The sequence below is a fragment of the Mesoplodon bidens genome, assembly GCF_964165515.1.
Source record: "Mesoplodon bidens genome assembly, chromosome: 3".
Classification (NCBI taxonomy): domain Eukaryota; kingdom Metazoa; phylum Chordata; class Mammalia; order Artiodactyla; family Ziphiidae; genus Mesoplodon; species Mesoplodon bidens.
In genome coordinates, this window is record NC_138178.1 from 143,813,446 (window position 1) to 143,840,703 (window position 27,258).

General features: G+C 37.4%; 1 protein-coding gene across 3 annotated transcripts in view; it reads left to right on the forward strand.

The window, feature by feature from the left end:
- The window catches only part of GPHN (gephyrin), a 639,047-nt gene extending 626,500 nt beyond the window's left edge, over window positions 1-12,547 (forward strand). For all 3 annotated transcript variants that reach the window (XM_081229975.1, XM_081229976.1, XM_081229977.1), the window contains 3 exons: window positions 2,608-2,711; window positions 10,340-10,436; window positions 11,558-12,547. In XM_081229975.1, the coding sequence (XP_081086101.1) occupies window positions 2,608-2,711; window positions 10,340-10,436; window positions 11,558-11,691 (335 nt within the window). In that variant the 3' untranslated portion in view covers window positions 11,692-12,547. The remainder of the gene's footprint in view (window positions 1-2,607; window positions 2,712-10,339; window positions 10,437-11,557) is intronic.
- Window positions 12,548-27,258: the final 14,711 nt, after the last annotated feature.

Consider the following 27,258-nt stretch of genomic DNA (forward strand, 5'->3'; position numbering starts at 1 on the left):
CATTACTAATCTTGATAAATTCTAAAGCAGTTTAGAAGTTTTGTGTATCTACTTATTTTTTTCAATTTTAAAAATTATCCTCTGATCTGTAGCAGTGTCCCATTCTCTATTTTTTAGCATAGATTCCTTTAGAAAATAACCTACTTATTCCTTTCATATGTACAAGTCTGGTGGCTTTGGGATATTTACCTGCTTTTTTATATTAAATAAAGCTCAAAATAGAGATAGAAAGAAAAGAAAGCAGGCAGAAAATTTTAGAATGTTTAAAGCCCCTATCTGTAAGCATAAAAGAGAGTATGTTTCTCTCATATAGGAAATTTTAAGAGCGAGGTCATGTAAATAAAGTTTTAGTCCTCAAACGATTTCTGTGGTACAAAACTCCTTAGGGCCTTTGATACATCCCTAGATACTCTGAAAACCATTATATAGAGAAATGAAATCATCTTCCTAGCTTCATTTTGACTAGAAAAGACTGTTTTTGTTGTCTACAGAAGATATAACTTGACCTACAAAGTATGTTATTGTGGGAGCCTATTATGCCATTACTAAGTGTTGATCTGCCAAAGAAATTATAATTAAATAGCCTATTTTAAAACTGCTACTTTATTTTGAGATTTTCACTGCTCAGCCTGAAACTACCAAAAGAGGGCAGCAACATTTCACATGTTCAGATTGTAGAACCAGCAAAGTGGTTCTTTTTATAAGTATTTGAAAACTCAGAATTGGAGTTTTGGTTTCTTAAGGTCCTTCCAATTAAAGCCATTACTAATCTTGATAAGTTCTAACGCAGTTGAAAAGTTATGTTATCTACTTGTTCTTTTTTTAACTTTTTAAAATTACTATAGTAACGTGTTCACTGTAAAAACATTAGAAAACACAGATAAGCATTAAGAAATGTTATCCATAATCTCCCTCCCCCTGAAATAACTACTATTTGCAATCTTCTTGGTGTTGATTTTTCCAGTCCCTTTTCTTATATAGAGCAATTCATTTTTTATAGAGTAATTTTATAAAACAGTAGCATTACAAGAATACTGTAATCATTGTTGAACAATAGCTTTCTTATTTTCTTTTTCTTTTTTTTCCCCCTTTTTTTGCTTTTCCAGAAAATTTTCCATCTGTTTGTATTTTGAGGCAAGAGGAAAGCAATTGATTCTCATTAAGAGTCTGCTGTTCTGTGGGACAACTCACTTTTTCTATTGAAATAATCAGTTACTCATCACAACTTTTTTTAACAGCTTTAAAAAAATCTATTCTTAACTGCTTTTGTGGGTAGAAGAAAATTAAAGGTATGGTTTTAGCTAGTAATAGGCTAAACTGACCATTGCTTTTATTTTGATGATGAAATTAGCAGCACAAAGCCAGGCCAAGGTAACCTAAAATATAATAAGCATTCCCCATCCCCTCTCTCTCTATATATATGCATACTCACATACCACTGTATAAAAGTATTAGTAAAATTTGAATTTTAGAACCAAAAGGAATATTAAGAATCATATAATCCAAACCTTTCATTTTGTGGATGAGTAACATTAGACCCAGAAAGGTTTGGAACTCTTGCCTGGGTCGCATAGCTTGGTTAGTTAACAATACCATGCAAGAAGCTAAATCTGTTATTCTCAGCTCAGTCATTTTTTCATAGCCCACCATACCTCTCTTTGAAGTGCATGACACACCCAGATTTCTTCTTGGAGAGGTACAGTTGAATTCCTCAAATTTTTCTTAAAACTGCAAAAAAACTTGGTATTTGTATTAATCTGCTCAGGCTGCCATAACAGAATATCACAGACTGGGTGGCTTAAACAACAGAAATTTATTTTCTCACAGTTCTGAAGACTGAAAGTCTAAGATCAAGGTTGGTTTCTGTTACGATCTTTCTTCCTTGCTTGCAGATGGCCACCTTCTCTCAGTGTCTTAACATGACCTTTCTTCTGTGTATACACACTCCTCGTGTTTCTTCCTATTTTTATAAGGACACCAGTCCTATTCGATTAGGGCCTCACCCTTACAACCTCATTTAATTTTGTTTACCTCTTTAGAGGTCCTTTCTCCAAATACAGTCGCATTGGGGGTTAAGACTTCAACATATGAATTTGAGGGGAACATAATTCAGTTCCTAAGAGTATTCGCCTTCAAGTCCTTCACATCTTAAATCATTTAGCTTTATTTTTTTAGTTTAAAGAAATTTTTGGTTAGAGGGGATTATGGATAAATTTCTTTATTCTTATCCTACTTGCTAATTTTTTTTTGGCACTGAGCATGTAATACTATGGTAATTTTAGAACATTTTAAAAATAACAAGTGCAAACTCATTACTAAAGGCTTTCAATGTACAGCTCTCAGGAAAGCAGATATAAATGGTGTCAAACAGCTTCGGTGCATCAGAAGCCTCTGCATTTCACTGCTAGATCCAAATATTTACACCCTCTGTGACATTTGGTTGACTACAGCTCTATTCTGGCATCCTTTTGGATTCAAGGTGATTCAGAAGAGGAATGCTAGTGGTTAGTCGTTTCACTCTCTATGATACCTGAAGGTATAGACAGTCATAATTATATAGCAAATTTTTATGTGTGTACTATAAATAACTGCTTGGTTGACTTTCAGGGAATCCTGTGTCAGCCGTGGTCACCTGCAATCTCTTTGTTGTGCCTGCACTGAGAAAGATGCAAGGCATCTTGGATCCTCGGCCAACCATCATCAAAGCCAGGGTAATGTTTTCTAATGACCGGAAACCAAAATTGAAGCCTAATAACAAATTAGGATATGATTTTTTAACTGCCCAAAACAAACGTCTAGAATTTTATATTAGTTTTGAGGGAAAATGTGGTTATAGTCCCCTCTTCATGATAGAAAACAGAGGGAAAGGAAATAAAAGTCCCTTTTATTCCCTTCCCACATTATTCCATGACTCCTAAAGTGAATAATTTTCTCCAGCTAGAAGTCCATTTAGGAGTGGATATGTAATGACAAAATGGTCAATAGAATACTAAACTAATACTAAACCTATATGGAAGGAGGGACAAGAATTCCCTTTCCCCTGTGTAAACTTAGAACAGCAATTTAGCTGATCACTTTTTCTGTGACCCCGCTGATAAATTTTAAACAGTTCAGAAAAAGACAATTAAAGGACAAGAAAGAGACTCTAGTGAAGCAGAAGAAAAGGGAGACCATATTGTTTGGAAAAGGACCACTAAGGCTGAGGAATTACACCTGCAGTAGAAGTCACTCAGAAATTAGAGTCCCTTTCTCCACCAACACTAACTTCAGTTTGCTTTACTACTACTAGTAAACTAATATGTAACACAGTTTCTATGTAATAACTAATGAACAATTTTCCTGGCAATTTAAACTATAATACTAAATCAGTACTTTTCTTTCTTTTAAGCTTTACTAAGGTATAATTGATATACACAAATTGCACATATTTAATGTAGACATTTTGATGAATTTGGACATATGCAAACACCTGTGATACCGTCATCACAATCAAGGTACTAAACATATCCATCACCTCCAAACATTTCTTTGTGTTCTTTGATTTGTTTGTTTCATGCTAAGAATATTTAATGTGAGAACTATCCTCTTAAAGTATTTTAAAGTGCACAATACCACATTGGTAACTATAGGTAATATGTTGTACAGCAGATTCTTTAAAATGTATTCACTTTGCATAACAGAAACTTTATATCCATTGAGCAACAATTTCCCTTCCCTCCTCCCCTCAGCCCCTGACAACCACCATGCTATTCTCTGCCTCTGTGAGTGACTATTTTAGATACTTACTATAAGTGGAATCACACAGTATTTTTGTAACTGGCTTATTTCACTTAGCATCGTGTCCTCTAGGTTTATCCATGTTGCCTCATGGAAAACAGTACAGAGGTTACTCAGAAATTAAAAGTAGAACTACTGGGCCTCCCTGGTGGCGCAGTGGTTGAGAGTCCGCCTGCCGATGCAGGGGATACGGGTTCGTGCCCCGGTCTGGGAGGATCCCATATGCCGCGGAGCGGCTGGGCCCGTGAGCCATGGCCGCTGGGCCTGCGCGTCCGGAGCCTGTGCTCTGCAACGGGAGAGGCCACAAGAGTGAGAGGCCCGCATACCGCAAAAAGAAAAAAAAAAAAAAAAAAAAAGTAGAACTACTATATGATCCAGCAATCTCACTTCTGGGTATATGTCCAAAAGAATTGAAATCAGGATCTCAAACAGATGTTTGCACCTCAGTGTTCATTATAGCATAATTCACTGTACAAAGATAAGGAAACAACCCAAATTTCCAACAACAGGTGAATGGATAGGGAAAATGAAGTGTATGTGTACAATGGAGCATTATTCAGCTTTAAAAAAGATCAGTCATTGAACATCAAAAGGTATAACTGGATGCCTGTTATATGAGAATATAATGGCCTATGGATTGATTAAAAAACAGATATTGAAAATGATAGAACTGTCTATGATTTATAAGAAATATAAACTAGTTTTATTATTATTCCGAGATGAAAAATATAACTAGGTTATAGAAACTGGAAAAATTAACTTAAAACTGATCTGCACCAACAGGTGTAAGAATTTTTAAAGTTACTTGATAAATTTTAGATGATTTGTAAGGCAGATGAGCTCGAGCGCCTCTCTGTTGGACTAATGAAATCAGTGCCTCATAACTTCTCTAGTACTTTTAAAAGTTAGTGTAAAACTCCTTTAACCACTTTTTGGAAGCTTTGACCAGACTTGAGCAGAATCCAGGCCCTTAGTACCAACCAGGGCCTGGAGCATGTCACCTGGGACCTCCACTCTAATAGAATACCCTCTGGTCATCTGTTTTCTCACAAACTCTCCTCTCCAATCTGTGCAGCTTAGTCCAGCCTCTTCCCCGAGTTTCTTGGAGCTTTCACCTTCCCCTCATTATCACCATCAAACCTTCCCAAGACTTTCAGGTCTTTGGCAATCGTCTAAAAGTCTTCTCTCCCTCACCTCTTATCATCAGTTGCTTTATTTCCATAATTCTAAATAACTTTATTTCTGCTTCAGCAACTCAATACGCACATCCTTTTCAATACCATGAAGTGCTCCACCTCAAAAATCACCAACTCTGGTATACAGTTTAGGAACAACAGCAAGTTACCTACCAGTAGATATAAAAGAATTTAAACACTCCTATAACCCCTGCCCTTTTCCCTCCCCATAAGCCCCTTCTGGCTTTACCCCTTTCCTCATCCAACCTAAATCCTGTGGTGTATCACTTCAATGTTTTTCTAACACTCTCAAATTTTTTTTGCCTCTTCTTCCATGCACTGTAGTCACTCTAAGAATCCACAAACTTAGATCAATCTTCCCTTTTTTGTCCTTCACTTTTATTCCCAGGGCACTGAGTACAACTAGAGAAGAGAGTACAGCTGTTCAAGTTATCACTTCCAATTTACAAACCTCAGCAGGGGCCAAAATTCCCCTTGATGATCCTTTTATATCCTGTGGATCAGCTTTTTCCATTCCTTACTGCAGTCTTCCAAATCTTCACCATTCTTCTAAAGCGCCCTCTACCATCCACATCCCCTGTGTTTTGTAGCCAAATAAGCTGGTTTGAATGATGGCTCCAATGTTTAATGGTTTCTCTTCTAATCCTGCCTCCTTTTAAATCCCTTTTCTAACTCTAATCATGTCAGCATCTCCAATTAAAATTCTTCAATGCTTCCCATGACCGCAGGGTTAAATCCAAAGTGCTCAAGTGAGCACAGGAGGCCCTCCATCCCAAGGCCTGTTTTCCCCTCCAGCTTCATCTGCTTCCCATCCTGCACTCTGACCATACCAAGCTTTTTACTGCCTCCGGAACGGACGCGAGATCTCCTTCCTAGGAGGTTCTCTCCTAACCACCCCCATCTCTTTTCTCAGCTTGGAAAATTCCTTAGTCATAAGACTCAGGCATCATGCCCTCTGTGAAGCCTTTCTCAGTGTCCCTAAGAAGGGTTGATTATTTACTTTGTGCCCTATTACACTGTTTGCAATTAATTATTTACTGTATTAGATAATTCTTTGAGGTCACTTCTCTAAAAGATGGACAGGACAAAGAGGAAGGAAAAAATATTCTCCCCTTTTTTTAAGTAACAAATTTTGTTTTTTAGAGCACATTTAGGTTCATAGCAAAATTAAGCGGAAACTACGGAGAGTTCCTGTATTACTTCTCCTCCCCACCCCATCCTTACTCACACGACCTTCCCAGCTGTTGATGTCCTGCACCACAGTGGTACATTTGTTACAATCAATGAACCTACAGTGACACATCATTATCACCCAAAGTCCATAGTTTACATTAGGGTTTACTTTCAGTGTTGTGTATTCTAGGGGTCTTGACAAATGTACAGTTACATGTATCTACCATTGTAGTATCATACAGTTTCACAACCCTAAAAAGTCTCTGTGCTCTGCCTATTCGTTCCTCCCTCCCTGCTCACCCTTGATCTTTTTACTGTCTCCATAGTTTTGCCTTTTCCAGAATGTCATATTGTTGGAATCATGCAGTATGTTACCTTTTCAGATTGTCTTCTTTCACTTATTAATATGCGTTTGTTCCTCCGTGTCTTTTCACGGCTAGATAGTTCATTTCTTTTCAGCAAGGAATAATATTCCATTCTCTGGATATACCACCATTTATCCATTCACCTACTGAAGGATATCTTGGTTGCTTCCAAGTTTTGGCAATTATGAATAAATCTGCTATAAACATTTGTGTGCAGGTTTTTGTATGAACATAAACTTTCAATTCACTTGGGTAAATACCAAGGACTGTGATTGCTGGATTGTATGATAAGAATATATTTAGTTTTGTAAGAAACTGCCAAAATGTCTTCCAAAGTAGCTATACCATTTTGCATTCCCACCGTAGTGAATAAGAGTCCCTGTTCTTCCACATTCTCAGTAGGATTTGGTGTGGCCACTGTTTTGGATTTTTGGCCTTTCTAGTAAGTATCTAGTGATATCTCATTGTTGTTTTAATTTGCAATTCCCTAATGACTTATGATGTTGAACATTTTTTCATATGCTTACTTCTCATGTGTATATCTTCTTTGGTAAGGTGCTCAATTATTTTGCCCAGTTTTTAATTAGGTTGTTCATCTTCTTATTATTGAGTTTTAAGAATTGTTTGTGTATTTTGGATAACAGACCTTTATTAGGTATGTTTTTTACAATTATTTTCTCCCAGTCTGTGGCTTATCTCATTTCATTGACCTTTCTTTTTTTTTCTCATTCTCTCTCTTAGACATTTACATGTAGAGCATACCATATAATACTATACCAAATAATACAATTTTATCTCTTGAGTGACTACTGTGTGCCAGCAAAATATTCAAAGGAAACAGAGGACTCCTAGTCCACAGCTCACTGCCCAATTTTGAAAGAGTAGAAGAAATCGGCAGGAGTGAAACATCCACCATTTGCAATGTTTTTCCACCAAAATATTGATATATGTGTATGTTTACTCATGGTACATCATTCTTATAAGCACTGAAGCTTATAGTAAATAGGTGCTTTCTTAAGCTAACTGATGTAATATGCCAGAACTATAATGTCAGTGTAACTAAATATATTGGTGAATAAAGTATTATGCATTTCAGTAAAATGCCATAAAAATCTAATTAGCTTCATCTCTTGCTACAAAAGGAACAGCTATTTGTGAGGCTGTGAAAAAAATTTCATTCACTTTAATTTGATGCAATTGATTCTTGTTTATTAAATTAGCAAATATCTTCCTTTAAAACAAACAACCCCATTTTGTAGATGAACAAACAGGTATGGGAAAGCAAAATAAGTTGCCAATACAGCACATCGGTCAGCAGTAAAACGGAGTAGAACCTAGGCGCCAGTGTCTTCCCAGTACAGTATTTGCTCCACTGTACTTCCATGAGCCAGTCAGTGCCATTGCTGGGGAAAAACCTTAAACACTTAGCAAATGACACAGCCACATGAATAGCTCTTGTGGTTTAGTACTGGAGAACACAAACACACACACTCAGGTTGAAAGACAGAGATTTTTGTCCTCAGGTAAGCACAGAATAATTTAGGAACAATGGCAAGTTACCCCCCAGTAGATATGAAACAGGGTATAAACATAAGTAGTATCATGTGAAAGAGTAGAATGTGATTTAATCAAGGAGAAACACCCTAGAATTGAATTTTATTCTGGATTCCAGAGAAAAAGCATAATTAGAATGTTTTAATATTCTAATTATATTATTAGAATATTTTAAAACAAAGTAACCAGAATGGATTAGTGATAAACTCACTTCAATCAAAATTTCCAGGTCAAGTTTTAACTGTATCATTTAATCTAAGCAATATCTGTTTTAGTTGAGTAAAGGATTTCTAGACCATTTTAAGTAGAGTAGCTTAAACGATTATTATGCTAATGGAAAATGTTAATTCTCATGCATTGGAATGAGTCTTGTTTTCACTAACATTGAACTAATCTTTGATGGGCTATAGATCATAATTATGTACTGTATAAACTTGTTCAAGTCATACCTTTTAGGCACCTGCTACCAACACATTATCACCTTGATCAGATTTCAGGATGAATTTAATGACATAGATAAAAAGAAACAGTGGCTCCAGGTTGAAGGTTGATTGGTCATTCTGTATAATGTGTGTGAACAGAAATTGGCTGTGTTACAAAGATATGAATGATGCCATTCCATAGCAAAGATTCATTCAGAGGAATTCTTTTAGTGCCAGTGATGTGACCAAACCAAAGTGGTATAACTTTTATGAGACTACTTTTATTTGCTTTAATGAGATTGTTTATCAGTATTGGGACACTAGGGGGAATAATCAAGAGAAAGGAAAGTAACTATCCCTTTTGATTAATCTCTAAAATTTACAAATACCTCATGCAACTCAATATCAAAAAAACAAACAACTCAATCAAAAAATAGGCAGAGGAGCTAAATAGACATTTCTCCAATGAAGACATAGATGGCCAGGGGGCACATGAAAAGATGCTCAATATCACTCATTATTAGAGAAGTGCAAATCAAAACTACAATGAGATAGTCAGAATGGCCATCATCAAAAAATCTACCAACAATAACTGCTGGAGAGGGTGTGGAGAAAAGGGAACCCTCCTATACTGTTGGTGGGAATGTAAACTGGTACAGCCACTATAGAGAACCGTATGGAGATTCCCTAAAAAACTGAAAATAGAGCTACCATATGATCCAGCAATCCCACTCCTGGGCATATATCCAGAGAAAAACATAATTTGAAAAGATACATGCACCACAGTGTTCATTTCAGCACTATTTACAATAGCCAGGACATGGAAGCAACATAAATGTCCATCAACAGAGGAATGGATAAAGAAAATGTGGTACATATATACAATGGAATATTAATCAGCCATAAAAAAGAATGAAATCATGCCATTTGCAACAACATGGATGGACCTAGAGATCATCATACTGAGTGAAGTAAGTCAGACAAAGACAAATATCATAGGATATCACTTATCTGTGTAATCTTAAAAAAGGGTACAAATGAACTTATCTACAAAACAGAAATAGAGTTACAGATGTAGAAAACAAACTTAGGGTTACCTGGGGGTAAGGGAGGAGGTGGGGAAGGATAATTGGAAGATTGGGATTGACCTATACACACTATTGTAAAATAGATAACTAATAAGGACCTACTCTATAGCACAGGGAACTCTACTCAGTACTCTGTAATGGCCTATATGGGAAAAGAATCTAAAAAAGAGTGGATATATGTAAATGTATACCTGATTAACTTTACTGTACACCTAAAACCAATACAACATTGTCAATCAACTATACTCCAATAAAAATTTTAAAAAGAAAGTATCCCTTTCATATTAAAGCTAAGTGTACGAATGAGTAGCTGAATTAGCACCTCAGTAAATCTTTACTGGATGGATGGATGGATGGATGGATGGATGGATGGATGGACAGTTGGATGACACACAGATAAATGGATGTTGAGCTTGTATGTTTGTGTAGGTCTACTTCCTTTATTTTCAATGTTAAAACATCTGCTTTGATTTCTTAATTCATAGGTCAGAGGTAAAGTTAGAATTCAAAAATAGACTTTATATTTTTCATCTGCCCTTTTTCCTACTGCGGATACCAACTTCTTAGCCTTCTTTTCTCTTTTCACCAGAGCAACGCAACCTCTGGACTTCCTGTATTAAGAACATAAGGTGGCAGTGGTGGAGACAGCAGAATGCCGAGATATTTCCATGTCCATTGAACTCTTTGCACAACTGCCACCACCCTGTAGTTTTCAGAGATGATCAGGTGATCAAGTTTGTTTTCTTTTCCTCGTTTTTCTGTAGTTATCATGTGATGTAAAACTGGATCCTCGCCCAGAATACCATCGGTGTATACTGACTTGGCATCACCAAGAACCACTACCTTGGGCACAGAGTACAGGTTAGTCATTCACACCTGTAGGTATCTCTATACACCCATCCTGTTAAAACACAAATTTATGTATAACCTCCTTCCTTGAGTATACCCAATTTTGTAATTATTGTACATTTTCCCTTTTGAAAGATTAGATGTTAACTTATTCCTAAAACTGTGTAGCATAACAGGACAAGAGTAACAAAAAAAAGAATTAATAAAGATTTTGTTATTCCATGGAGCCATATTTTCTAGATAAACATTTGAAATACAAATCTAAAATTACAGAAGATTTTTATCTGTTTGTTCAACCAGTAAGTTCTGAGCATAACTTTGATTGTAGGAAAAGGAGGGGACTGTGGCTATGCCACCCATCAATGTGAGATTAAAGCCCAATTAGAGTGTGGTTCTCTGTAGCCTTTACTATACACTAGGTACTGGTAAGATTTAAGGACTGAGAAATCAACGTTGATAATTCACAGTTCTGAAGTTACCTGCTGTAGACTTTAAACTTTTATCCCCAACTTCTCTAGTCGTATTTTACCTGACTTTTGATGGGATTCCAGAAAAAATTAAACAAAGGTCCTATTAAGTGCAAACATCAGCTGGCACAGTGAGTAGGTCTCTGATGGGCTTTGCCATCAGACTTGCATTCAAATTGGCCACCAACTAATTAGTAGGACCCTAGGCAAGTTATCTAACCTCTTTTGAGTTGTTGAGAATTAAATAAGGGAGTTGAGTAAAAGGTCTACCACCTTGTCTGGTACTTAGTAAATACTAAAGAAATGGTAGCCACTGCTGTTATTATCATTATTATTTTAATAGAGTGTAAAAGCCTCTCTTTTCAGACACACATCACATTTTAGCCTGAATTGAGAAATTCTATGGCATTTTCCACAATGCTGTAAAATTTTGGTTTTGTTCTTTTAAGCAATAATTTGCAATGTTTATTTTTAAAGTTCAGTGAGAAGGTAGTAGGATACAGCAGCAAGGTCACCTGAAAAAGGTACTGGGAAGTCTGATCATCTCTCTTCCTCTTGAAGACCTGTGTTTCTGTTCATCAGTTTTTATTCTGAAAGGAACTGCAAGGGCTGCGTATGCATACACCGTGACGCTGATGCTGCTGTAATGAGAGTATTTCCTCCTAGGTAATCAGATGAGCAGCCGTCTGATGAGCATGCGCAGCGCCAACGGATTATTGATGCTTCCTCCAAAGACAGAGCAGTATGTGGAGCTCCACAAGGGCGAGGTGGTGGACGTCATGGTCATCGGACGGCTATGATGGTCACCAGTGGGAGAAAGCTTTGATGCATGTCTACATACCATTGACTGTATCCTGTAATATGCAACGGCACAGCTAGTTTTTCTGATTTGGATAAAAGTTGATCTGTATGGTCAACATCTTGAACTATATTTCAAAAGAATTTAAATACCTTTTAAAGAAAAAAACACCTAAAAATAAATCTTAACAGACAACTCTATTCTGATTATATCAAAGCAAATTTTTCCTTTCTTGCAAATTGCTTTGTGTGTTCAATGCTAGGTCTGATAGCGATAGCTTTTAGTAGACAGCAGTAGGTGCCTGCAGAACTTGTGTTTTTCTCATCTTTAAAATACAACTACTTATGCTCTTAAATCAAGGCTGTCTGCTTATTTATACTAGCGTAGGCAACACTTGGATTTCCCTTCTTAGTATGCTTCATAACCGCTTTACAGAGAGCTTTTGCTTGTTCTTTATCATGTATCTCGTGTTTATGTGCACAGTGCCAAACAAAGAGTGACTGGGTGGTGGCCCTGCCCTGCCTCAAGGAGAACCATCCCCACAGAGCGTTCGGGGTTGGGGGGGCTTCACATCCCAGTAGCCTCAAGGCACAGTACTCTTGGGCAGTAACTGGATACCTTTTATTTGAACAAACAAACTGGGGGGAAAAAATGCTTCCTTAAGTGCTGACAGCCTTTTTAACCAATACATTTAAAATTGTACAGAATAAAAAATAAAATCAAAGACTGATCTTGTACAGATATTAGTGTTACCAGCATTCATGTGGAAATCAAGAGCAAAGAAAAAACAATGTTAAACAACTCTGTACCATAACATTTTCTGTAATGATACTGAAACTTAATGAATAAAAAAAATCCTCGATCATTATTTAAAATCCAGTGTGTGTTGGCCTTGTTAATTAAAAAAGAGAAGATTGTTATGCCATTCTGATGGGGCTCTGCCTCGATAAAAGGAATAGTTAAGATGGCTTAGCAAGGTTAAGTGGTATAAAGGAGATTTTAAAAAATATAGAGTAATCTATATTCTACTGTAGCATTGTGCAAATACAGATTAGAAAGTAGGAGAGAGCCTGTAGTTGGTCTGGTCTTTCCAGTCATAGCTGGAGAATAGCAAGCAAATTTAGAGGAAAGATAGTTGATAATTTAGAAAAAAACTACATTTTTATTTCAGATGTCATAAAAACAAATTTCAAACATCTACAGTTCCTTGGAATAGAGGGGGGAAATAAGTAATGAACCATAAAATTGCAGGTGAGTACCTGGACATTTTTTTTATCATGTTTGGAAGTGAAAGATGGGGAAAACCTGTACTAACTATAGAAAATACAGTTGAAATATATGCTATCCACAATGGCTTCTTTAATAAAAACTTAGGGGCACCTTCCAAACAGTGGTAACGGGGGACATTAAATATGCTATAGAGTACTTAGTAAAGCAAACAACAAAAATTAGCCTACTAGTAGACAAGGTGCCAAATGATGGTAATGAAAAAGACCAATTTGTAAACAATAAATATTTGATACTTATACTTGATATTTCCAAAGTTGAAAATAAAATGTTCTATATTTTAAATTTAGTTTATATTTTCAATTAAAGAAGATAAGGTTAATTAATAGAGGTCAAATGAAAGCTCATGCAAAGAGTTCTTTACCTACATTCATCCAAGAAATATTTATTAAGCATATACTGTGTGCTTGAGTACAAGGTACATCATGCTATACTATTTACAAGAATGAATAGGGATAATTGCTAAAATTACAGTCCATCAAGGAAGATTAAAAAAACATGTACAAGTAAGCATAATATTTGATATGTTTGATATTTGATAATAACTTGGTAGAATGTGTAAAATGTGATAAATGCTGTAATTCAGATTTAAAGAGTTGGAGGAGTTCAAATGAGAACCTTCTACAAGGTAAGATTTCAAGGGGTAAGAAATTTTAGTGGGTCTTGAAGTCAAGGTAGAATTTTAAAGGTGATAATGCAGGAAGAGTATTCCAGAAACAGAATGTACAATTAATAATAATTGTTATTTTTATTATAGAATTTAAGATCCACAAGGGCAATGATTTTTGTTTGTTTTGTTTACTGATATTATCCCCAAATCCTTAGAGTTCCTGGCATATGTGCATATGGATAGGCAAAAGTAAGTATTTGTTCCATGAAACATTATACAGAGCTTACCAGGCACTTTTCTAAGCACTTTTCATATGTTTAATTTTCACAACAACCCTGTAAGTGTTGTTATTCCTATTATAGATGAGGAAACTGAGGCACAGAGAGGTTAAGAAACTTGTCCAGGGTGACACAGCTAATAAAAGGAGGAGCCAGGATTCAAACTTAACAATCTGGCTTCAGAGTCCATATTCCCAAACACTAAGCCATAGAAACAGAAAACTGATATATTTGTAAGACCAAAAATTACATGTATGAACTTCTTGAATACCAGGGTAAGGAGTCTAGATTTATTCTAGAGACAATTAAACCATTAGAGATTCTTGATCAGCGAAGTATTAGGATCATTTTTTGGGAAAAAAAAAATGCTCTGGCAGCATTGAATAGGATAGACTGGGTTGGGGAAAAACTGAAGAGAGACACCAATTAAGAAGTGTGTAGGTGAGGGGTGATAACAGCCTTAACCATAATGTTAGAGGGGTAATGGTGATAGGAAGGTCATGACATCTGAGTGTGCCTCTGGACATAAAAAATGGAAAGAATTTTGTGACTGATTTACAAGTATTGGAAAGGAAGTTAGACGAATAAGAGATGATTCAAAGTCTTTAGTCTTGGCTGACTGAGAACAAGTAACAAAAAAAAGAAAGAAACATGGATTTTGTGGAGGAGCTGGTAAGTTTGGACATGTGTTTGAGATGTCAGAGGGGCCCTAAGGTAACCATGTCCTGTTGGCATTTGAAAGTATAGGTTAGGAGTTCACAGAAGAGATACTGGCTGAATATAACCTTGGGGATCCTTCACATGAAGGTAGTATTTGAAATGTAAGGGTAGATAGCAAAGATTATTAAGGAAGAACTTGCCAAGAAAAGAGGACAGAGCCTTGGGGAGCACCTTATTTTGGAGTGTTGGAGGAAAAAGCCATGGATGTAATGAAAGGAAGAGCAGTTTGTAGAAGAGAAAAAACAGGGTACTGCAGTGTACCAGAACGAGGGAGGAGAGTTTCAAGAAGGAAAGATAATCAACTGTCAAAAATAAATGTCAAGAAGAATGAGGGCTCAAAAGAATGTATTGATCAGGCGATCATTTGTGAGCTGCAAGAGTGCAATTTCAATAATGGGTTGAGGGCAAAAGCCAGATAGCAAAATAGAAACCATAACTATGAAATATTTGGAACTTGGGCATGAGGAAAGAAAGATAGACACAGGATGGTAGCTTGAACTGATAACAAGATGAAGAAAAGATTTTTGTTTGAAAAACAATAGTAGTGGGCATATTAAAAATTTGAGAGTAAGGTTCCAGATGGGGAAAGGAGAAGAGGAAGGAAGGGCTGGATTAAAGGACACTGATGGCCCAGTTAGGCTGGAGAAGAAAAGGAACATTTTTCTTTCTGAATTAGAAAAGGAAAAAAAATATATGAACACATTTGAGGTAGATTCAAGGGAAATTTAATTTAAAACTTAAGGGTCAATAAAATGGTTCTACTTGGCACAGTGAAAGTCAATGTCATGTAATCTATTTGCATTATTTGACCAAAATTATTTTAAAATTATGTATGTATGATGTATTACAATTCTGTCTTAGTAGTTGATATTTAAATAAAAGATTATAAGATGTTTTTAGATTCTTGCTTATAGCTGTGTGGAAGTTAAGCAGTTCCTTTTTTTCATGTTTGTTTGTTTTTTCTTATGATTATACAAGCAGTACATACTTATCCACCAAAGTCTACAGCAAGACTGCCACCCCCACTAAATTGACAGACTCCCTGCCCAGACACCCAGCCCCTTCTCTAGGTCACAAAGAAGTGCTTGACCCTCTTCTGTCAAGGACCCACCTTTCTGCCCAAGCCCTATACTCTGCTCTATCTAACCTGTAGTGTCACCTCTCCCTGCTTACATGCTTTCTCATCAGCTTTATACATCCTTAAAATTCTCCTATGTCCTAAAAACAAAAATGAAAACCTGCCTACCCATAGCAATTACCCAGTCTTTCTTGTTCCCTTCAGAGCTTGACTTTCAGGAAGAATTTTGTGTATTTATTTATGTAGTTACCATTTCTGGGGTTCTTCATTCTTTGGTGTGGATCCACATTTCCATCTGGTATCATTTTTCTGTTGCCTGAAGGAGTTCCTTTAAAATTGTTGTGTGGGTCTGCTGGTGATATATTCTTTCAGCTTTTGCATGTCTGAAAAAGTATTTGTTTTGCTTTTGTTTTTGAGAGAGATTTTTGCTGGGTGTAGAACTCTAGCTTTATAGTGTTTTCCTTTCATTACTTTAAAGATGCCTCTCTTCTTGCTTGCATTGTTTCCAATGAGAAATCTGCTGTCATCCTTATCTTTGTTCCTCTGTACATAGCATATATTTTTTCTCTGGCTGCTCTTAAGACTTTTTTCTTTGTCATTGTTTTTGATCAGTTTGATTATGATGTGTCTTGGTGCAGTTTATTGAGCTTCTTGGATCTATGGATCTATAATTTTCATCAAGTTTGTAAAGTTTTCAGTTATTTCTTTAAATACTTTTTCTGTTCGCCCCACTCTCTTCTCTCTTTCAGATACTCCAATTATCTGCACATGAGGGCACTTGAAATTGTCCCACAGCTCACAGATGCTCTTAATTTGGGGGGGACTCTTTTTCTCATTGTGTGTTTCATTTTGGATGGGCTCTATTGCTATGCTTTAAGTTCACTACTCTTTTCTTCTGCAATGTCTAATCTACCATTAATCCTATCGAGTGCAGTTCTCATCTTAGACATTGTAGTTTTTATTTTATTGAAGTATAGTTGATTTACAATATTGCATTAGTTTCAGGTGTACAGCATAGTGAATCAGGTGTGGGGTTTTGCAGATTATATTTCATTATAGGTTATTACAAGATATTGAATATAATTCCCTGTGCTATGGTAAATCCTTGTAAGCAGTTCCTTTTTAACCTGCTTTTTTGGTTCTGTGCTTTGGTTGTTTCAAATCATGTAACACACAATGAAAAAAAGAATATAAGCAGATTACATTTACCAAGTAAATGCTATTAAGTGATGTTGCATGTTACAGCAAGTGGATTCTTTGGATGGCTTTTATTTTTTAAATTATTTGCTAACCAAAAAAACTCTGTGGATCTAAGCCATAACCAACTCTTGATCTTCATGAAAACCTAATAGGTAAGTCATTATCATTCCTAATTATAGAAAGTAGGGATTTGTGTACGTACAGAATTCAAAGCAAATAAATTATGCATCTTATCCCAATGATGGGTGGATCTATGTTAAATAATACATTGTATTCTAACAGGCTTATAAGAAGTGTTGAGCTCAACTGTCTATAACAGAGTTACATCATTATAGAGTTCATTTATAACTTGGCCTAGAACCAAGAGGTTAAAAAGTTGCTCAATTCTGGCCATTTTCTGTGGTCAGTTAGCAATATGTCTCCTGTAGTCTTTTGTAATAATTCAATAATTTATTTAACAAGCATTTATTAAGTTCCTACAGTATGCAAGGCTCCATGCTAGGCTCTGAGGATACAGTGATGAATGAGACAAAGACTCATATCCAAGAGGAGACAGATTATGAGAAGCAAAAAAAAAAATTTTTTTTTAAATACAGATTATGAAAAGTCTATGAAGAAAATCCTATTATAGTTAGAGAGTAACTGGATGGAGGCCTAAATCATATTCAGTTGTGTAAGATCCAGCCATTAAGAAAGGCAGAAATTACACTAAGAGACTTTAGTGTAACAATAAGTTAAATCTGTGTTGGAGATCTGGAAAAGCACAAAAGAAACATGGAAATGTCAGAGATAATAACTATAGGAAACAGATACCACAACTAGGGCTGGAGATGGGAGGAAGAGGTTAGAATTTTCAGAATCTGGAAGCTCAGAGGTCAGACTTCTTGGAGCTAGGACTCAACCCTCCAAGGAAAGGGCACTGCCCAGATGCTGATTCTGAGAGTGAGGGGAAAAAAAGGCTAGAACAAGTTGCCATTACCAGGGTGACAGAGAATCAAGAAGAAATCAGGAACTAACGCAAGTCCCTTCTCCCTCTGCTTTCCAAGTTCCCTGTAGTCTAATGCAAACTATTGTTGAACCTAACAGGAAGCCAGCTGGCAAAAAAAAAAAAAAAAATGTGGTTAGCTGAGTTCCAGCCCCAGCACCACAATGTAGAATGCAACGGTGGATTTAGAGCTGAGAGACAATCACTTGTCCAGGGATTGAGGAAAGGGTTCTCTAAACAGGTGACATTTGAAGTCAGATCAGAAGAATGAAAATAAGCCCCGCATGTTGAGAACTGAGAGAAGAGCATTTCAGACAGAGGAAAGGGCTTAAAGAATACAACACCAGAAAGAAGATAGAAGCATGATGAGGGAGAGGGGAGGGTTCTGAGATACAGCTGGAGAGAACTGAAGCCTGGATGCAGCCAGATCACACTCACACATGTATAGGCTCTTGGGTATATACTAAACACACACACACACATCCCTATGATATATGTCAAATAGCCTAAGAGCATGGGAAGCCACTGAAGGTTTAAGAAAAAAGCCTCTTATTTACTAAACACCTATTGAATACAAGGCACCATGCTAGACAAGGGCTCCTGCAAACAAGGAACTCATCCTTCCTGCCTCCTACACCTGTTCCTCTGCCTGTGTTTTGTTTCTTGGTTAATGGCACCACCATTTACCCAGTTTCCCAAACCAGAAACCTCTGAGTCACTCATTCTTCTCACTTCCCACATCCAGTTAGTCACCAAGTTCTGTCAACTCTACTAATAGTTCCTAAATTAACCCTCTTTTTTCTAGTCCCACTGCTACCATCTTAATCTGTATGCATCCAGAATTGCCCTCCCTGAGTCTGTCCTTCACACTGCTAACAAAGTGATCAATCCAGAGCATAAATCTCTCTGTGCTAAAACTCCTCATCAGAAAACGGATGCAACAAATTAAGTCCAAGCCCCCAGTTAGGGTCTTTAAAGTCCTCTGTGATCTAGCCCCCCCATCCACCTTCAATTTACCCCCTGACTTAACACCAGACCATTTGCAGTTACCCCTTCAAAGCATGTCATTTTATGCCTCAGTGCCTTTGCTCAGGCTGGCTAATCTTCCAAGATTAACCTTGGACATTAACTCCTCCAGGAACCCTTCCCTAAATCCCCAAACTGGACTTAGTGCCTCTTATCTGTGCTTCCACTTACCTCTGTATCCCACTGAAATTATCTGCTTACATCACCCCTCCTCCACTTGATGGCAGACAGTGTTCACCTCTGTAGCCCCAGGAAATAGTAGGTACTCATTACTAAACTGACCAACAGAATTGACCTTGTATAGCACTCACCAGGGAGCCAGAGACAGAACCTGGCATGAAAACTTCATATCATGCTTAGGCATGCAGTAGAGAGGACCCCATGCAGGCATGAGCAAGTTGGTACATCTCATGAGGAAAAAGGACAGAGGTTAATTGGTCATGGACCTCACTTCAACGAAGTGCCTCAGACTCAGAACTATGACATAATCTCCGCCTAAAGTTATAAGTATGGTTTAATACTCTGTGCATGTTAAAAAGCATTAGTATTTTAAAGGTAAATATTTAAAATATACCATGATTTTTATTTCCCTCTTTTGCTATTTCTTCACTTTTTAAGATACCAGTAGCCTTGAAAAAAAATAGAAGTGAGAAACGAAGAGTTTCATCAAGACATCAGAATTAGTAACACTAACATGGAAGAGATGAATCAGATTTATGCAGAAATGTTCCCTGGCCCTGAGTCAGGAAGCACAGAAAATGGCAAGTGATCAAGCAACAAATATGCTGAATGAAGAAATAGCCAATGGTACTCATACAACTAGAGGAAGAATTTGTCCATCCGAAAGAGGGCATTCAGGATAAAAGACGGGAAAGGGAGTGTCTGAGGCAAAAATAAAAGGAAACCCTTTGATCCTGCACATGTACAGACTGCCCTTGCCTGCAGCTGAGCCAGTTATACGTGGAGAGTTATCACCAGAGCTTGACGCCAATAAACACTCCATTTATGCATCCAGCCCTCAACACTGCTTCTGGGAAAACTGCCTGATACACATCCTATGGGAGTGGTTGCTGTGGTCTCCCTGACCCCAACACGTGGTCCCACATGGAAGTTACCATTCTTAAGGAAATAGGAACCCTATCATCCACTCAAAAACTCAGATGATATTTATTCTGAGAGACTGAATATCCTCTGGGCCCTGTCCAAAGCAAGTGTTTGAGTCTAGAATATGGTGACCCAAGTGAAGTTAATTCACTAAGGTCATGCCCCCCAGGCCTAAGTGGTGAGTTAGCATTCCCTGGTGCCCTTCCATCCTCAAGAGCAGGGGAGGGAGTGGCTAGACAGGTGGGCATCTGCAGCACTGGACCACAACACAAAGGTGAAGAAGGACAATCTGACAGGGAAGCCACAGAGAAAAGCAAAGACAAATAACCTAATCATGTATCTTCAAGAGAGAGGAGAACTTCAGAGAGAGAATACCATGCGTTTCTTTACATTCATTCATTCACCCAACAATTACTGAGTGCTTCTGCCCTCTAAGAATCCTACCTTCTTTTGAAGTTTTTCTTCATAGAAGCACAAAGTGGCTTAAATATGTTTACGTCTCTGAAAATTGGGATGTAGGTAGATTGAATGATAAATTATCACTTGAATGATAAATGATAGTGTTTTCAACTTTCTCAGTATGATATCTTTTCCATGGTGATCCTATGACTAAATTGGCTTTTCTCTCCAGGGAAGCCTCTGAAAACTTCACAACTTCTGGCAACCAGAACTACTGCTCCTGAGCTGTGCAGCTCCACAGGAACGCTAGCAACACCTAACCCCAGGGTTAGGGGCTGACCTTCAGGGCTGCTCCTTCCCAACGTTCTTCTCTTACTTCAGAGACTATGTCAGCACATTATGATGTAGGAGCCTTAGAACAATGCCCAGGGCAGTCTGGCCTCCTGTGCTTCTTTTACTAGGTGGTAAGTTGCCTGCCCAGTAGACTGAAAACACCTTCCAAAGAAAGGTGAAAAGAGTTGGAAACGTGCTATTTGGAGACTCTTCTCCTAGTAGACATCCAGGAGATTTCCAGAGATCTGTTTCATCCTTACCTCTATGTAAGTGACTGTCTGCCTACTGCAACTTTGGTGTGAACCTGAGAGAGAAGGATAGATAGTTCAATGAATTCTCATAATTTGAGGGCAAAATGTCTATTCTTTTTCCACCTTCCCCTTTTCCTTAAAGTTTCATTTCCTTCTAGTTTCAACCAGAACAAGCAAGAAATCTCAGAGACTTAACACCTGGTTACTGAATTTCTTTTCCTTAAAAATAGTTTCATTGAGAGTTTCTTTGAAAACAAGTTTTCTGATGATTTTCACATTTTGATTTTTCAAACTTTCTCCCATAAGTGACTAAATTGAATGAATTTATGGAAATATGGTCATTTTAAATTATTCAAATGAGAGAGAAGATCTAGAACACAGGGCTTTTCTGTTCAAAGCTGAAAGGTTAGCGGGGGCCCCATAGTTAGAAGAGAGGGAGGCCATAACAGGCCATAACAGAACCTCTCCTCTAAGGTTCAACCAGAATTGCAACCTACGACTGTGATGGACCAATACTAAAAATATGTTTAATGCTGTGTTAAGAATCTTAGAAAAAAACTATATGCTATGCTTCAAAGTGCTACGAAGAACTAACCTCCAAGCTCCAAGTATCACAGAGACCAGTTCTAATGAGTGACAGGTAAACCCCATCATTCAAGAGCTTTCACGTCTTATGGAAATAACACAACAAAAGAAAAAGACAAGAGAAACTATGTGGTAGGTATATGGGTGTTCACTATAGATTTTTTTCAGCTTTGTTATAGCTTTGAAAATGTTTTATCATAAAATATCAGTGCAGGGAAAGACTACATGAAAATGGTATTATTTTCAGGGCATTTATAGACACCCTCTCTGATTTCAGTGGTCAGAAAAGCCAGTGAAAACACTTGCACACTAGCTCCCAGACTTTCACTCTCTCCCCTTCCCAATTTCCATTAAAACTCAAGCAGTTGAGGAGGATCTTCAAGATGGTGGAGGAGTGAGGTGTGGAGATCACCTTCCTCCCCACAAACAAATCAGAAATACATCTACATGTAGAACAACTCCTACAGAACACCCACTGAACGCTGGCAGAAGACCTCAGACTTCCCAAAAGCCGTGTGGCTGACAGGGTCTTGGTGCTCTGGCCCAGTGTCAGGCCTGTGCCTCTGAGGTGGGAGAGCCAAGTTCAGGACACTGAACCACCAGAGACCTCCCGGCTCTACATAATATCAAATGGAGAAAGCTCTCCCAGAGATCTCCATCTCAATGCTAGGACCCAGCTCCACTCAACGACCAGCAAGCTACAGTGCTGGACACCCTATGCCAATCAACTAGCAAGACAGGAACACAACCCCACCCATGAGCAGAGAGGCTGCCTAAAATCATAATAAGGTCACAGACACCCCAAAACACACCACTGGATGTGGTCCTGCCCACCAGAAAGACTAGATCCAGCCTCATCCAACAGAACACAGGCACTAGTCCCCTCCACCAGGAAGCCTACACAACCCACTGAACCAACCTTAGCCACTGGGGACAGACACCAAAAACAACAGGAAATACGAACCTGCAACCTGAGAAAAGGAGACCCCAAACACAGTAAGTTAAGCAAAATGAGAAGACAGAGAAACATACAGCACATAAAGGAGCAAGGTAAAAACCCAACAGACCAAAAAAATGAAGAGGAAATAGGCAGTCTACCTGAAAAAGAATTCAGAGTAATGATAGTAAAAGTGATCCAAAATCTTGGAAATAGAATGGAGAAAATAAAAGAAACATTTAACAAGGACCTAGAAGAACTAAATAGCAAACAAACAATGATGAACAACACAATAAATGAAATTAAAAATTCTCTAGATGGAATCTATAGCAGAATAACTGAGGCAGAAGAACGAATAAGTGGCCTGGAAGATAAAATAGTGGAAATAACTATGGCAGAGCAGAATAAAGAAAAAAGAATGAAAAGAATTGAGGACAGTCTTAGAGACTTCTGGGACAACATTAAATGCACCAACATTCGAATTATAGGGGTCCCAGAAGAAGAAGAGGAAAGGAAAGGGACTGAGAAAATATTTGAAGAGATTATAGTTGAAAACTTCCCTAATATGGGAAAGGAAATAGTTAATCAACTCCAGGAAGCCCAGAGAGTCCCATACAGGATAAATCCAAGGAGAAACACGCCAAGACACATAATAATCAAACTATCAAAAATTAAATACAGGGCTTCCCTGGTGGCGCAGTGGTTGAGAGTCCGCCTGCTGATGCAGGGGATGCGGGTTCGTGCCCCGGTCCGGGAAGATCCCACATGCCATGGAGCGGCTGGGCCCGTGAGCCATGGCCGCTGAGCCTGCGCGTCTGGAGCCTGTGCTCCACAACGGGACAGGCCACAACAGTGAGAGGCCCACGTACCGCAAAGAGAAAAAAAAAAAAATAAATACAAAGAAAAAATATTAAAAGCAGCAAGGGAAAAACAACAAATAACATACAAGGGAATCCCCATAAGGTTAACAGCTGATCTTTCAGCAGGAACTCTGCAAGCCAGAAGGGAGTGGCAGGACATATTTAAAGTGACGAAAGAGAGAAACCTACAACCAAGATTACTTTACCCAGCAAGGATCTCATTCAGATTCGATGGAGAAATTAAAACCTTTACAGACAAGCAAAAGCTAAGAGAATTCAACACCACCAAACCAGCTTTACAACAAATGCTAAAGGAATTTCTCTAGGCAGGAAACACAAGAGAAGGAAAAGACCTAAAATAGCAAACCCAAAACAATTAAGAAAATGGTAATAGGAACATACATATCCATAATTACCTTAAATGTAAATAGATTAAATGCTCCAACCAAAGGACATAGACTGGCAGAATGGATACAAGACCCATATATATGCTGTCTACAAGAGACCCACTTCAGACCTAGGGACACATACAGACTGAAAGTGAGGGGGGAAATGATATTTCATGCAAATGGAAATCAAAAGAAAGCTGGAGTAGCAATTCTCATATCAGACAAAATAGACTTTAAAATAAAGACTATTACAAGAGACAAAGAAGGACACTACATAATGATCAAGGGAGCAATCCATGAAGAAGATATAACAATTATAAATATTTATGCACCCAACATAGGAGCACCTCAATACATAAGGCAAATGCTAACAGCCATAAAAGGGGAAATCAACAGTAACACAGTCATAGTAGGAGACTTTAACACCCCACTTTCACCAATGGACAGATCATCCAAAATGAAAATAAATAAGGAAACACAAGCTTTAAATGACACATTAAACAAGATGGACTTAATTGATATTTATAGGGCATTCCATCCAAAAACAACAGAATACACTTTCTTCTCAAGTGCTCATGGAACATTCTCCAGGATAGATCATATCTTGGGTCACAAATCAAGCCTTGGTAAATTTAAGAAAATTGAAATCATATCAAGTATCTTTTCTGACCACAACAGTATGAGACTAGATATCAATTACAGAAAAGAATCTGTAAAAAATCAAACACATGGAGGCTAAACAGTATACTACTTAATAACCAACAGATCACTGAAGAAATAAAAGAGGAACTCAAAGAATACCCAGAAACAAATGACAGTGAAAACACAATGACCCAAAACCTATAGGAGGCAGCAAAAGCAGTTCTAAGAGGGAAGTTGATAGCAATACAAGCCTACCTGAAGAAACAAGAAACGTCTCAAATAAACAACCTAACCTTATACCTAAAGCAATTAGAGAAAGAAGAAAAAAAAAAACAAACTTAGCAGAAGGAAAGAAATCATAAAGATCAGATCAGAAATAAATGAAAAAGAAATGAAGGAAACAATAGCAAAGATCAATAAAACTAAAAGCTTGGTTTTTTGAGAAGATAAACAGAATTGATAAACCATTAGCCAGATTCATCAAGAAGAAAAGGGAGAAGACTCAAATCATTAGAATTAGAAATGAAAAAGGAGAAGTAACAACTGACACTGCAGAAATACAAAGGATCATGAGAGATCACTACAAGCAACTATATGCCAATAAAATGAACAACCTGGAAAAACTGGACAAATTCTTAGAAAAGTACAACCTTCCAAGACTGAACAAGGAAGGAATAGAAAACATAAACAGACCAATCACAAGCACTGAAATTGAGTCTGTGATTCAAAATCTTCCAACAAACAAAAGCCCAGGAACAGATAGTTTCATAGGTGAATTCTATCAAACATTTAGAGAAGAGCTAACACCTATCTGTCTCAAACTCTTCCAAAATATAGCAGAGGGAGGAACACTTCCAAACTCATTCTACGAGGCCACCATCACCCTGATACCAAAACCAGACAAAGATGTCACAAAGAAAGAAAACTACAGGCCAATATCACTGATGAACATAGACGCAACAATCCTCAACAAAATACTAGCAAACAGAATCCAACAGCACATTAAAAGGACCATACACCATGATCAAGTGGGATTTATCCCAGGAAGGCAAGGATTCTTCAATATATGCAAATCAATCATATTAACAAATTGAAGGAGAAAAACCATATGACCATCTCAATAGATACAGAAAAAGCTTTTGACAACACTTAACACCGATTTATGATAAAAACCCTCCAGAAAGTAGGCATAGAGGGAACTTTCCTCAACATAATAAAGGCCATATATGACAAACCCACAGCCAACATAGTTCTCAATGGTGAAAAACTGAAACCATTTCCTCTAAGATCAGGAACAAGACAAGGTTGTCCACTCTCACCACTATTATTCAACATAGTTTTGGAAGTTTTAGGCACAGCAATCAGAAGAAAAGGAAATAAAAGGAACCCAAAATGGAAAAGGAGAAGTAAAGCTGTCACTGTTTGCAGATGACATGATACTATACCTAGAGAATCCTAAAAATTCTACCAGAAAACTACTAGTGCTAATCAATGAATTTGGTAAAGTAGTAGGATACAGAATTAATGTACAGAAATCGCTTGCATTCCTATACACTAATGAAGAAAAATCTAAAAGAGAAATTAAGGAAACACTCCCATTTACCATTGCAACAAAAAGAATAAAATACCTAGGAATAAACCTACCTAAGGAGACAAAAGACCTCTATGCAGAAAATTATAAGACACTGATGAAAGAAATTAAAGATGATACAAATAGATGTAGAGATATACCATGTTCTTGGATTGGAAGAATCAACGTTGTGAAAATGACTCTACTACCCAAAGCAATCTACAGATTCAATGCAATCCCCACCAAACTACCACTGGCATTTTTCACAGAACTAGAAGAAAAAAATTCACAAATTGTATGGAAATACAAAAGACCCCAAATAGCCAAAGCAATCTTGAGAAAGAGAAACGCAGCTGGAGGAATCAGGCTCCCTGACTTCAGACTATACTACAAAGCTACAGTAATCAAGACAGTATGGTACTGGCACAGAAACAGAAATATAGATCAATGGAACAGGATACAAAGCCTAGAGATAAACCCACACACATATGGTCACCTTCCTTTTGATAAAGGAGGTAAGAATATACAGTGGAGAAATGACAGCCTCTTCAATAAGTGGTGCTGGGAAAACTTAACAGCTACATGTAAAAGAATGAAATTAGAACACTCCCTAACACCATACACAAAAATAAACTTAAAATGGATGAAAGACCTAAATGTAAGGCCAGAAACTATCAAACTCTTAGAGGAAAACCTAGGCAGAACACTCTATGTCATACATGACAGCCAGATCCTTTTTGACCCACGTCCTAGAGAAATGGAAATAAAAACAAAAATAAACAAATGGGACCTACTGAAGCTTAAAAGCTTTTGCACAGTGAAGGAAAACATAAAGAAGACGAAAAAACAACCCTCAGAATGGGAGAAAATATTTGCAAATGAAGTAACTGACAAAGGATTAATCTCCAAAATTTACAAGCAGCTCATGCAGCTCAATATAAAAAAAAACAAACAACCCAGTCCAAAAATGGGCAGAAGACATAAATAGACATTTCTCCAAAGAAGATATACAGATTGCCAAAAAACACATAAAAGAATGCTCAACATCACTAATCTTAGAGAAATGCAAATCAAAACTACAATGAGGTATCACCTCACACCAGTCAGAATGGCCATCATTAAAAAATCTACAAACAGTAAATGCTGGAGAGGGTGTGTAGAAAAGGAAACCCTCTTGCAGTGTTGGTGGGAATGTAAATTGATACAGCCACTGTGGAGAACAATATGGAGGTTCCTTAAAAATCTAAAAATAGAACTACCGTACCACCCAGCAATTCCACTACTGGGCATATACCCGGAGAAAAGCATAATTGA